Source organism: Onychostruthus taczanowskii, unplaced genomic scaffold, assembly GCF_017590055.1.
Source record: "Onychostruthus taczanowskii isolate IOZ18803 unplaced genomic scaffold, ASM1759005v1 scaffold31, whole genome shotgun sequence".
Taxonomy (NCBI): Eukaryota; Metazoa; Chordata; class Aves; order Passeriformes; family Passeridae; genus Onychostruthus; species Onychostruthus taczanowskii.
The window spans coordinates 5,667,195-5,679,839 of record NW_024500461.1 but is presented as its reverse complement, the minus strand read 5'-3'; the positions used below and the strand labels follow the sequence as shown (position 1 = coordinate 5,679,839).

General features: G+C 39.5%; 2 protein-coding genes across 5 annotated transcripts in view; one reads left to right on the top strand and one right to left on the bottom strand.

Annotated features, from left to right (window-relative positions):
- EEA1 (early endosome antigen 1) overlaps nt 1–7,071 on the top strand; it is a 67,855-nt gene extending 60,784 nt beyond the window's left edge. For all 4 annotated transcript variants that reach the window (XM_041409733.1, XM_041409734.1, XM_041409736.1 and 1 more), the window contains one exon: nt 244–7,071. In XM_041409733.1, coding sequence (XP_041265667.1) covers nt 244–366 — 123 coding nt within the window. In that variant the 3' untranslated portion in view covers nt 367–7,071. The remainder of the gene's footprint in view (nt 1–243) is intronic.
- Nucleotides 7,072–9,433: 2,362 nt separating this feature from the next.
- The window catches only part of PLEKHG7 (pleckstrin homology and RhoGEF domain containing G7), a 29,592-nt gene continuing 26,380 nt past the window's right edge, over nt 9,434–12,645 (bottom strand). Inside the window, exons 15-16 of the mRNA XM_041409742.1 lie at nt 11,019–11,116; nt 9,434–9,541 (exon numbers count right to left, since the gene is read on the bottom strand). Of these exons, the coding sequence (XP_041265676.1) occupies nt 9,434–9,541; nt 11,019–11,116 (206 nt within the window). The remainder of the gene's footprint in view (nt 9,542–11,018; nt 11,117–12,645) is intronic.

Here is a 12,645-nt window from a genome sequence, read left to right as displayed (position 1 = left end):
TGAAAATGGTATATTCTCTTGACTCAATTAAGCACTTCTGAATATTTTACTCATATACATTTTAGAAAATATTTACTCAAATGACCTTCTCTGTGCTGTGTAACTGCCAATTAAAAATTAAGACTAATTTTTGAAAGATGAGGGTTGATTTGGCTGAGAGTTGACGTGACATGATAGTGATCTCTATTAGTGATCACTGCTCTGCCACTGATGTTCAGCATGTGTGTTTCTTCTCTTTTGCAGCATCACTGTAGACAGTGTGGAAATATCTTTTGTGCTGAGTGCTCAGCAAAGAATGCCTTAACTCCTTCTTCCAAGAAGCCTGTCCGAGTCTGTGATACTTGCTTTAATGATTTGCAAGGATAACTGGCTATCGTGAGTGACAAAGAAATGTTACACTAAAATTTACTATTTCTGTTGATGCACTTCATTCAGCACTCAGACTACTATTCAGTTTGGACAATGATTGTAATACTTGGCAAAATCTAGTATATTTTAAAATGTTTATTGATACCAAGCAAAACTATTGTATTTTTTTGTGAGACACGGCCTCAGATCATTCATAGCTTACTGACATTCATCATGGAAAGAGCTTTTATGTCTAGATTAGAAATATCCAGTTATTTGTAAATAAAGTTTAAACAGAGGAGTAACAATGTATTTTTTTATCTTTTATTTTTTTTGTTCAAGAGAAACAGCATTTATGTGATATTGAAGTTTATTCTTGTTTCCTTCAAAGAAAAAGGAAGATGCAAAAACTTGTGAGGATTTTATGTATCAAATGTTGCTGTAAAAACATAACTAATTGTTGCATTTGATTGTGTATCTGATGGTCTTTATAACCCCCTGTGATTTTGGGTTTTTTTCCTATCTCTCTGGTTCTTGCATTGTTCTCTCTGAAATTTGAACTCCACAATGAGGGTAATGGCTGGACTCAACTTCAACTCAGTTTTATTTGCCCTCTTGTAGTATCAGCACCCAAGTCCTTATCTAATACAGCACTTGGGTGCTGGAACATCTTTACACAAACTGTATTGCATAGTTGGTGTGTGAGTGCATCTGTCTTTCTGAGAGAGTATGTGTGAACAAATGATGAGACAAAGTTTATCTGGCATTGTAGCAGTATTATATTATACATTACAATATTTCATCCCATAGTGATTGATTTCACTTTTACAAATTTGGTTGACACATTTTAATATTCAAGAAACCCTTACATCATGTGGGTTTTAAAAAGCAAACAAACAATGCTGGTAGAAGCCTGTAGCACATCTCTGCCCCTGCCCATTCTCTGGAAGCACTGAGAGATCACTGCTCTTCTAAAGGACATCCAGACCTTCCAAGCCAGGCATCCAACTAAGAGCAAGTATTTTTTGAGACAGCTGTAGTTTTTCTGGCCTTTTCTTCTGTCCCTTCCCTCAGCTTTTGGTGAAAGAAGCTGAACTCCTGTAACACCTAACAAACCTCACTTTTCCAATTCTCCATCTGACCCCCATTACTAGGGGCTCTGAAGTGTTGTGTTAGTTATGTGATTTAGTCTGCTTAGAATGGAGAACTGGCTTTGTTGTAAGCCAAACAGCTCTAACTAAGAGGCCAATATATATGACTATGAATATTTATTCATGCTTTCTGTACTGGGAACAGCAGTTTCTTGGACAGTTCATGTAAGCTCCATACTTCTTTTTTGTTGTGATTTTGTTTGCACCTCTTCATTTTTGCTTGCCTGTCTCTAACTTTTCTTCCCTTTTTATCTGGTATTTCAAAATCCTTAGGATTATTTTTTCTAAGCAGGGGCTATGCCTTCCAATATATAGGAATTTTTTGTCTTAAATACCCTAATAAATTCTCCACCCCTCAAATGCTCCGGTATCTTACCAAGTTTTGCCAGCTGTACAGAAAAAAGGTTGTGTCCTGAATTCCTCTACTTCTTTTCTGAGGCAAGGAATCAAATTCTGTCCCAATTATGATATCTTAGTCATGATTAGGAAGATTTGTTTGCTTTTATCTAGTTACAGCTCTATATGTGAATGAAAAAGTGTCTTTATAAAAAATGTCTTGATTAACTGTCAAGTGAAGAAACTTCATCCTTCTACTCCAGAAGTAGTGGAGTACTCCTCTTTTAACTTACCCAGCAAATTCTACATTTGCACTGTCAAGGTGTTTCCTTAAAATTCAATTCTTATTTCCCAGAAGCCAGCTGAATGATGTGACTTGTTCTTATCATTGTAAAAGGGTTTGGGTTGCAACAGACCTGCTTTTCTAGTTTGAACTTGAGTTGCTTGCTAAAAAAAAAAAAAACCAAACCAAAAAAACCAACTGCCACAACAATTCCATATGAACAGAGCCTCTGGACTCCCTGTTTTTCCTCATCAGTGTAACTTCCTGGCATAAGAATCTTTTGAATAGAAAATATGAACAGAATCTCTGCCTCTGGGGAATTTTTCTATTTATTTGTTTACTGAGAGAAACCAAAAAAAATAAAATTGCTTTAGAGTCTTTGTCTGACTTTAGAAATGTGGGAAAAGTAGAGACAAGACAGTTGTGCTCCAACCTAGATGCGTTCTGCCCTTTTGTGTAACACACAAGAGCCTTGTGCTGTTGTTTGGGTGAAGGACAGCCACATAGAACAGAAGGGATTTTGAGCAGGAAAGGGGGAAACTTCCCACAGCTGCCTAAGATCAAAAAACTTGAGGCAGGGGAAGATGGAGATCTTTCAGGGGAGCTAGGAAAGTGGTTAGAAGATCCAGTTGTGTTTAGGCGTTTTGCTTTTGATTGGGAACATGTGAAAGCTCAATGCTTTTGATTGGGAACATGTGCACTGGTAAAAGTTCTGGAAGGGTTGTTTTTAATTCAGCCTTTTAGGATGCCATTGTGTAAAGACAAGCAGAGACCTTTCTCAGCAGGCTGCTGAAGCAGTGCAGTTGGTTGACTGCAGATCACACCTTAATGTGGAGCTCTTCAGCTTCAGGGGCAGTACAAGCTTGATTTTTGTAAGTTGCTTTTTGCTGGCCAGTTTGTATAAGCAGCTTTTTGAGGGGATGGAAATGCTTTTTGAGTGTGCATTTGTAGAAAGAAGGATTGTTAAAATCTGGAGGAGCAGTGGGGGTAGAAAATTTCATGTTTGAGCTTTGATTCTGCAGCAATAGATCATGATTTCTACAGCTTTTCACAGTAAGAAGTGAATTTATGATTCCATTGCTGAGTCTTATGCTCCTTCTTTTGTACTTGTAATTCTTACTGCCGGTCTGTATTTGTTGACAAAGTGATGGTAGACTGACTCTATAATACTTGGCTTTACTGCCAGGTTGGAAGCTGTGTTCAAGCTCAAGAAAATATCCCATAATGTGAGAAACTGGAAGGTGAAAAGCTGTGTATTTACAAATATGCTTGCAGAGTCTTACTGTTTTGATGGGCATGTTTCAGTAGGAATGTGGGCTTTTTGTTCCACTGCCTTAAAATCTAAGTAACTGGAAAACCAAGTAAAAAGCCTGGTGACTTTTACCACAGTAAAATAAAGGATTCCAGGCAAAACAGTTTAATTCACTGATTTTTCAGACTGCAGACACAGGAACAGAGGGGAAAACTAATAAAATGGCAGAAGAGACTGACTCTTGGAACTGGAGGATGCATAGTTATGTGTTTTTACAGCTTCTAGCAATAGGCAGATTGCTCTGATTCCCCAAGGAGTGGCCATTATAGAGGAAGAGTGAAAATGATGGCAAAACCAGCACTCAAACGAGTAGGTTTGTGGGATCCTCAAGCAGCCTTTGATTACTAGTCATTACTAGGGCACCAGGAATGGGATAGTGAAGTGTGGACTTTGTTCTTGAAACTGTCCCATCTGCAGGAAATTCTATCCACATTCAGAATTGCTGCAATAGCAGAATGTGAGACCAGCTGCTTCACGGGCAGAGACAAGCTACAAAAGCTTTTGTAAATGTCTAAAGGATGGTCTTGCCCAAGGGTGGGGAGAGGTTCTTTTAACTTCCTGGAGACAACACCTCACTTCCCACTCAGAGACCCACAGTCCCTTGCATTTTTGCCCCACAAATGCCAAATCCTGCTGTTCTACTCTGGCTCATGTCAGCAGTACATCATACTGGAGACAGGTAGCGTTGCAGAGGTCAGTGGCAGGCTTTTGGTCTTAGCTGGCTCTGCTTCACTGTTATTTATTTCTTCTCCCCATGTATTCCCTAATGTAATCTTCCCCCTTCTGGAAAGGTTGAATGAAGAGGATAAAAGTAATGAGTCACAGTAGGAAAAGTTGCTGTCTGGAGATGAAGAGACAAAAGGAATTTTTTTGCTGCAGCTTCCAACAGAGGCAAGAGGTTTAGAGGGATCTCATTTTTCAGCTGGCTTCACTCTCTGGCACAAGAGTCCAAGACTGTAGGGTGAAATGTGGGGTTTTGCCTCTGTTTTTGGAAGGTGTCAAGTAACCAAGTTGCCATGGAGTGTGGAGCACAAGGTACACAAGAACAATGAGAACTTTTGTTGGCTTTGGGACCATTAGGGTTGTTTGTGAATCCTCACTGGAAAAGCTTTCTTACTAGTGAAGCAAGAAGGCATTTGAGAGCAGAAGCATGAAGTAACCTCTCTGTGTTTGTATTACATGAGCCAGAACAATTTAGCTTCTCATGCTAGATGTAAGAGAAGTGACATTCATAAAGGAACCTGGAAAACTCAGCTGATTTTCTGGATTGTTATGTGTCAGTTCACCATTGAGTGGAAACAAATGCTTGTTGCAAAACTTAAAAAAATTTATGGCCAGTACTCAGTGATGGACAGAAAAATCCTGGAGCTATTTATAATCTAAACTATGCCAAGAAGAATGATATCATGGTTTGAGCATGTAGAAACTGATAAATTTCTCTTCCAGGTACCACCTCTCCTGCTCTCATAGTCTCAGAGAACTAGGAAACAACACTGTCACTTGCACTGTGCACTTTTTGCTGTCTAAGAGAATCTATAGTAAGTGGAATGGCATCATGTGCATTGCATGTGTTAGCTGTAGTCATTGGACAGCAGGTTTATAATCAGCTGGATTTTTCACTGTATAAATTTGGCCCTAAGGAGAACTGCACTTACAGTTCCTTTTACCAAAAACAGAATCATTATCTGAGAGCACATATAACAAAAACCATGTTAGTCACACATGGTTTGTGGCTTTGTAGAACCTAATTTTAATATTTTATGTCTTTGTAGAACTTAATTTTAACATTATAAAGTGAGAAAAAAAAAAAAAGAATTTTATGTACTTTCAAGGATCTTGCCAGTTGTCTGTTTCTTTGGTTTTGAAGTGTTGACCTCAGCATCCATTTTAGAATGAGTTTAAAACTATTGTCCAAATGTAGCCTCTCCAAAAGGACTAATTGATGTACTTTTCAAAACCAGCTACAATTGCATGTAAGTCCTGCCACGGAAATTTGGTTTTTGTGGTATTTTTTTCTGTTTCTTTTAAAATGGACACTGAATAAAAAACTTTGCATGTTTAGAGAGAATATTAGACCCCACTTAAGTTCCCAATAATGAAGAGTGTAGGTACTAGGTTATGTAACAAACTCTGCCTATTGTCTGTAGCTCTCCACATACTACACACTCACTGTGCAGCGGATAGAGAAGCGTCTGTGCATTTAAAGATTGATGAAGCCCTGCCAGCCCTTTGGATCAATGTTGTACGAAAGCAGGAGCCTGGAAGGCACATTTTCCAATTTTCCCTCCCCCTGTGACTGAAACGTAACACTAAAACCAAATTTGTCTGTATTTCGTGCTTTTTTTTTGGGATAAAGAGGGCTGGGAAAGGATGTTCGTTTGTTATATGTCAACAGGTCAGTGCTGGCAGGTCCAGGCTGCTGCTGTTGGCTTTATGGCAAAGTCCTCCACTGTATCACGCTGGAGCTTGATTCCTGGCATGAAAGGGATGTTTGAAGGAACATCTCGCTGGGTTAGCAAATACCAGAACTTTTTATAGTAATATGTCCAAAATGCTGCTTGTAGAGAAATAGTCACTTTTGTAAGAAAAGAAAAAAAGTCACAAAAAAAGGTCATATCCTCCACCCCCCATTTGATGCCATTACATAAGATTTAATTTAAGCTACCTCTCAACGTGAAATTCAAACATTAGGTAAGTTTAATTAGGCTTTCTCATGGTCGTGTTATGTAAAAGTTATAGTGGATGCCAAACTTGCAAAAATATATCACCAAAAAAGGAAAATAGTTGGTTTTTTTAAATGTGTATTTGAAATAATCCAACAGTTTTGAGTTATTGTGAATTATCTTAAATTCTTTTAACTTCTGTAGTTTCAACCTTGCAAACTCCAGCTGCTGGACAGGAAATAAATGATAACCACAAGCTTTCATAGTTAAGGTCTGCTGGTTAAAACCAATTTTGTATGGAGCTTTGTCCTTTGGTTACAGATAGCCTCAGTCACCACATGTACCGTTCACTTGGTCGTGTTTTTTTCTTCAGTACTCGAGATGTGAACTTGATGAATGGTGTTCTGTAATGGATGCGTGCCACAAATTACATGGTCTCATTTGCCTCTTTTCTGACTTTCAATGATCAGTTTATTTTTGCAGATGTGAATATTGTTCATACAGCTTAATTTCTGTATAATTGTATAAAATATAAATGGAAAAAATATAAATTTTTACTTGGTATTTAGAAGTAATGTATTATAAAAGACTTATGTTGCAGTTTTACTTACAGAGTACTGTACTTCTAAACTGGATCATACCATCTTGGTAGGTGTAGATAGATTTTTTGCATGAGTCTGTTTTGGTTTTATTTCTTTTTAATTGAAGTTTCATTCTCCTAAGTTCTGCTTTCAGTGTTTGTGTTTACTACTTGTGATCATGTAGTTGTGCCTTACATTGTGAAAGAATTTAGTCCAGTGTGCACTGTAATTCTTAAACTCTGTGATCTGGAAGGTGGCTGTGGATTTGAATGGGAAGGTGACACCATGCATCAACGGGTTCTGTATAAACTATGATGAATTGTTGCTAAAATGTCATTTTTGTTTTCTGATATGTTAAAGGAATGACTATTAATAATAATAAAAAAATTAGACCTTTCTAATAGACCAGGTTATATCATTCAAAACTATCTTGCCCTGTTTCAGACAGCAAAGCTACTTTGAAATGGTGGATATATAGTTTTACAAATGTAGATGTGTGGGAACTCAACACATCACTCTGGATGTCCAGAGACACCGGGGGAGCCCTTGTGGGGCTCGAAAACCCTGGAATGTTGCCAGAAGTGTCTGGTGGCTTGACTTTGATCCATCTAAAGAGGAAAAATTTGTGTGTGGGAAAATGAGAGCTTCTTGGGTGTGAATAGTATATTTACAGGATGAAATATAGATTTTAGAAAAATAGGGACAGGGGGGGTCATGAAGACAAGATGGAGGATTCAGGGCGTGGTCCTGTGTTCTTCTTTCTTCTTCATGTCTTCCATTTTGTGTGATGATGTTGGCACTTTTGGATTGGTTCATGGTGAAGGTACACTTGTCTATAAGGGTGAAAAGTATTGGGAATTAAAGGTAAATATGATACACGTAATTTTCACTATAAAGGACACAGCCGCCCTGTGGGCGGGGGAGAGTGCACTTGACTGTCCTGCTGAGCGGACCTCGGCTGGGCAGAAAGAAAAGCATTGTAGATAAGAATTAATAAACAAGATTGAAGACTGAAAACCTGAGCGTCCAGACTCATCCTTTGAAATCGCGGTCACCCGGAACCGCTTTTCCCGTGTCTGGGCAGAGACAAATAACAGCGAACCCCAACATAGATGAACTGTTCTTACATACATGTAAGAACAAGCTAAATGTTCCACTTGTAGGGAGCTGCAACAAAGGCTTTCACATTCCTGAGGACATAGTAATAATGACTGTTTTTCAAATCTCTTCTTTTCACAGGTTAAATTCAGAGTAGTCTTTTCATTCCCCATAGCTGTGCAAGGCTGCCGCGTATGCCACATTTGGTGAAAGTTCTTCTGTCACTGTCTGTGTTCTGATATCACAGTCAATGCAGCTGGACAATGGCATAACTGCAAGACTCGAAAAGTAGCACTTGTTTCATTTTTTAGACCAATAAAGGTCTCAGTTGTGAAATGGAGAGCTCTTTCAGGGTGGAACTGTGTTGCAGAGAGAAGCCAGATGGTTTATGTGGGAGATCAGTCCTGTGACAAAGCCACTGTTGAATTATGGAGGCACAACCAAACAACCCATGTTTAGCTATTGAAGCAGGGGCTCTGTGTAGATATGGAGAAAGATGGAGAAGGGAGGTCTCTTCTGAAAGGCAGTTTGAATTGGGAAGTCACTTTTTGCCTCAACAGCTTCCTGAGGTATCGTTCTCTTGACACCACAGAAGAGCCTATTGAGCTTGCATCTCTGTGAAGATAAGCCTGTGTGTAAATACTTCCTTCCCCTGGGCTGTCCTCCTTGGAGACATGCTGGCCAGGAATGACTGCTTGTCTGGTAAAGTGAGTAGATCTGGCTAAAGGCCATTTTGTGAAAAAGTATGCAAAGTGAAATACCCTCTCCCTTATGCCAGCACACAGAGCACACACCTTAGTCTGTCAGGTGTGACTCCTCTGGGCTGAAATATCTTTGTGTTGTCAGCAGTGGTTTCAGGATGCTGGGAGGTTCTGGTGAGCCCTCGGTGTGATCCATGTGCAGCTGAGCATGGGATTGAGATGGAGCACAGCTGTGTCAGCCACGTTGTGGCAAGGCCTTGGCAGCTTGTGCGATGCCCTGGTGCAGATCTGTCTGCACTCTGTTCTGCCCTCCTGCTTCACACATTCACCACTTGGCATGGAACCTGATGGCTGCTCCTTTCCCAGGAAGGAAAAAACTTGCCCATGATAGACACGGGAAGAGCAGGAGTTTGTGTATCACAGTGGCCAGGCTGTATCTGGAGAGCGCTGGACCAGGTAAGTGCATACATACATATACATATATACACACGCTCAGTATTAATTCAAAAAACATCTTGGGATATTATAGGTTACTGTGTAGAGACACATAAATACCAGAAGCTATGGCTACACAATTCTAATTTAATGAAATTTATTAATACAGTTTGAATGATGCAATAACCCATCTAAACTTCTCTGGTGAATGAGTTGTCCTTACCAACATAGGGGTTTTTCCCCTGTCATGCTTTCTAGGAAATGACAAGCTCTATTAAAGCTTCCTTGGGTGGCAAGAACCTTCCCTAGGTGAAGCAAAGAAGCATCTAGGAGCAATACATTTGTTGCATTGCTCATTCCCCTCCTCCAATATACTCCTACATGGTGTGGTTTATGTGCCCTATTTTTGTCAAGTCAGAAATCTGTTCGCTTCAGAGACCTAAGGTATTATATTTATATTATAAAATAACTATATTGTCACCACAATAGTCTTCCAGTGGCTCTGGCAGTGCGATGCTGACATTATTAAATTTCAGAGGATTCAACAGGGAAGCAGAAAGCAGTGCTTTTCTTGGTTTCACGTTGTGTGGTGTAATTGGAGATTGCTGTTTCTATCTGTGACATCCATGCTTTCTGTAACAAGAAAAAATTTGTAAACCAAGACAACCTAAAAAAATTTCAGTACGTTAGATGCATAAACATCCAGAGCCTTTCGTTTCATTTAGCCTCTCTTCAGGCTTTTGCTCATAATTGCTGAAGGAAACATAAATTATCCCACTTGTTCAGGCCACTACATGCTGCTGGAATCTGTGTCTGGGGCCAGGTATTTCCAGCAGATGTTTCCATTTTCGGTTGGAATGCTCTGTTTGTAATGGTGAAGTTTGTTGCAGGCTATTTCACCCCTTTCTGTGTGATGTTTATTCATTAGCTTAATGCTGTCCCTGTAGTTTGGGTTCCTCATTTTTCTGATTAAGACAGCTCCAGTCCTATCAGCATCACAAGTTCTGTCCCCCTCCAAGATCTGCTATGTGCTGCCAACTGAATTTCAGTTTCTGTTATCATGCTGATAGCATTCAGGTCTATGTTTGCTGTCATCCAGGTGTGAGGACAAGGAATGAAGGAGAGAGAATTTCAAATATGTAACTTCCTTCTCTCTGCTAGTCCAGATAGTCTGATGACAGAAGTTGAGTTGTCTCTGAATTGCTATGATTAGACATTGGACTACCCTAAAAGAATTTATCCTTTGGGCTAAAAGCTTTAAAGGGTGCTTTCAACCCAAACTATTCTGTGATTCTATGACATTGAGAAGATGGTAACCCTGGTATGAAGGCAGTTTTGGAGGAGGAAGGTCGTGTTTCAGTAACAGGAGAATCTAATGACTTCTTGAGTGGATAGCTATTCCAAGTACCAGCCAATGACTTGAAAATGGAAAGCATTCACTCAGTGTTTCTCTTAGAACAAGTCTACCACCATTTACGTGTAAGAATTAGTATTTGTGGTGATCAAATTTGTGTGCATTAGGTATTAGAGAGGGAAATTCAACTTACATGAGAAAGCAAAATACTGTGAAGTGCCTGACACACTTTCAGATGTTATACACAGTGCTGTTACTAGAAATGTGACATGGTGTGAAAATGGGGGGTAAATTTATGTAACAGTGGAATTAATCATGCCATCTGTTCAGTCTGAAATTGCAAAATGCATGTTGTGAATAGCTGAGCATGAGACAGTTTTCTGATCTGAGTACTACTGCATGTGAGTTGGGTGTGGGGGGGTTGTTTTGTTATTGACTTCTCTGGAGGGGCTGACCATCTTCTATGACACAAGAAATGGATTTTTTTTTCTTTTGCAATCAGAATTGATGTTTTTCAACAAGAATATGACCTGCTATCAACGCTGATAGAAAACTGGAACATGTTCAGCAGTGAAAATTCTCTAACAAATATGTGAGCCAGAGCACTGGAGTGTTATTTTGTTTTGTTTTAGTTTTGGTCAAGTGTCACAACTGTAAGAGATTCTTATCACAGCATGACCACTTTTAGGCTGCCAGCCTCCTTTAGAGAAAGCATATTTGTGTAATTAAAGAAGAAAAAAAAGATGTGTTACCTACCTTGGCAGTCTCTGTCTGAGCTTGTAGCAAGAAGACTGCTATGCACTGCCGATACCTGTTCTCATGCTGAATTAGAAAAGCATTTCGCAGGCTGAAGACTGTGGAAAATGTAAAGAAGTGATATAAATGCACCTCGTACAACTGTCAGTCCAATTCTATATCACATTGATTATGATCAAATAAATGATATATGTAAGCATCTTTTCTGATTTCTAAAAGGGCAATTGCACCCTCATAGGGTGAGTTAATTTTGTTGTGTAGGAAGCTTTCTTAGTTCAAAACTTTAATTCTACTTGCATTTGTTTTCTTTTAATTGCTTCATTATGGTGCAGCTAAGGTGGTTTTGAGTCTACCTGAGGATCATTAGGAAATATTTCCCTTCAAAGTGGCCTAAATCATAACTGAAGTTAGAGAAAAATATCAAAAATTAAAAAGAGAGGTCCCATTTTATTTAAGTAAGTCTGTATGATGGCTGGCACATGGGGAAGTGGCTGCACTCAGACTACTGCTGCCTTTGGGTTCTCCCTGGGCCTGGGCGTGAGCTGGTGCTCCTGGGAATGCCCTGGTTGGCTGTCAGCAGCCAGGCATGTTGCCTCTGTTTCCTGCCAGACTTTTGTTCCTGTTCCATGACTGTGAGCATCATGTAGTGCCTTTCTCTGCAAGGGGACAAAGTGACACCAATGTCACACCTCTAGAATAAAGGTTTTCTAATCAGAAAGTATGTTGCTGCTTACAACCTTCAGAGCTGGGTTCCTACTATTATATTTACATGTGAAGTTATATCTCTTGTCATGGTGTTTGCAGGTAGTTCTGCTTTTAGGGTACCTTCCTGGTGTTATGAACACACCATTTTATCTTCTATCCCTTCACTAATGCATAGAAGGCTTTGGACAAGAATTATCGTACATAATTATCAGCCTCCTGCCTGCTGCCAAAAGGGTATTCCTAGAATATTGCAACATATATTTTTTTTTCCAGTACTTGCATTGAGCTTTGTTTATTTTCAAAGAGATGTCAACCTTCAGCAAACTAACAGAAGCAAAAGTACTTGCTAGATCAAAAATCAGGATTTCATTTTTGATTAATGTGATGGATCACATGACCTTTCTGAGAACATGCTAACTAATCTTTTAGTGCCACCACTAATAAAAGTGTCTTTGAGAGTGCAGATATATTGGCAACATTCCCCAAGGTCACACATTCCAGACAATGTGAAATATTTTTCTTTCTCCTGCAATGGGACATTTTCTGTTGACATTGGAATGTTTGCTTGTTGTTTCACACAGAATGGTGGGAATCTGAACTGCAATCTCCCTATAGTAATTTTTCTCACTGTTTTTATTGCACCTCACCCCAAGGGGTCCTGTCTTAGGATGGGACTTCCAAGGTGTTATGAGACTACAAGTGAGTAACAGAGACTGCCGTGGCTACAGCTGTAATAAAGCTGGTAAGAATATATGGGAGAGAAGTCAAGCAATGAGGCCCCGGGTGCAGGGAAGGGTCATAACCAGTGCACAGAACCTAGGCTGCAGTGCAAAAGGCAGTGTTTTCTGTTCTGATGATTGCAGCTGGATCACAGAGATAGAAAGACTCTGGTTAGGAATCTATGGGAAATGCTGGCTTGGGA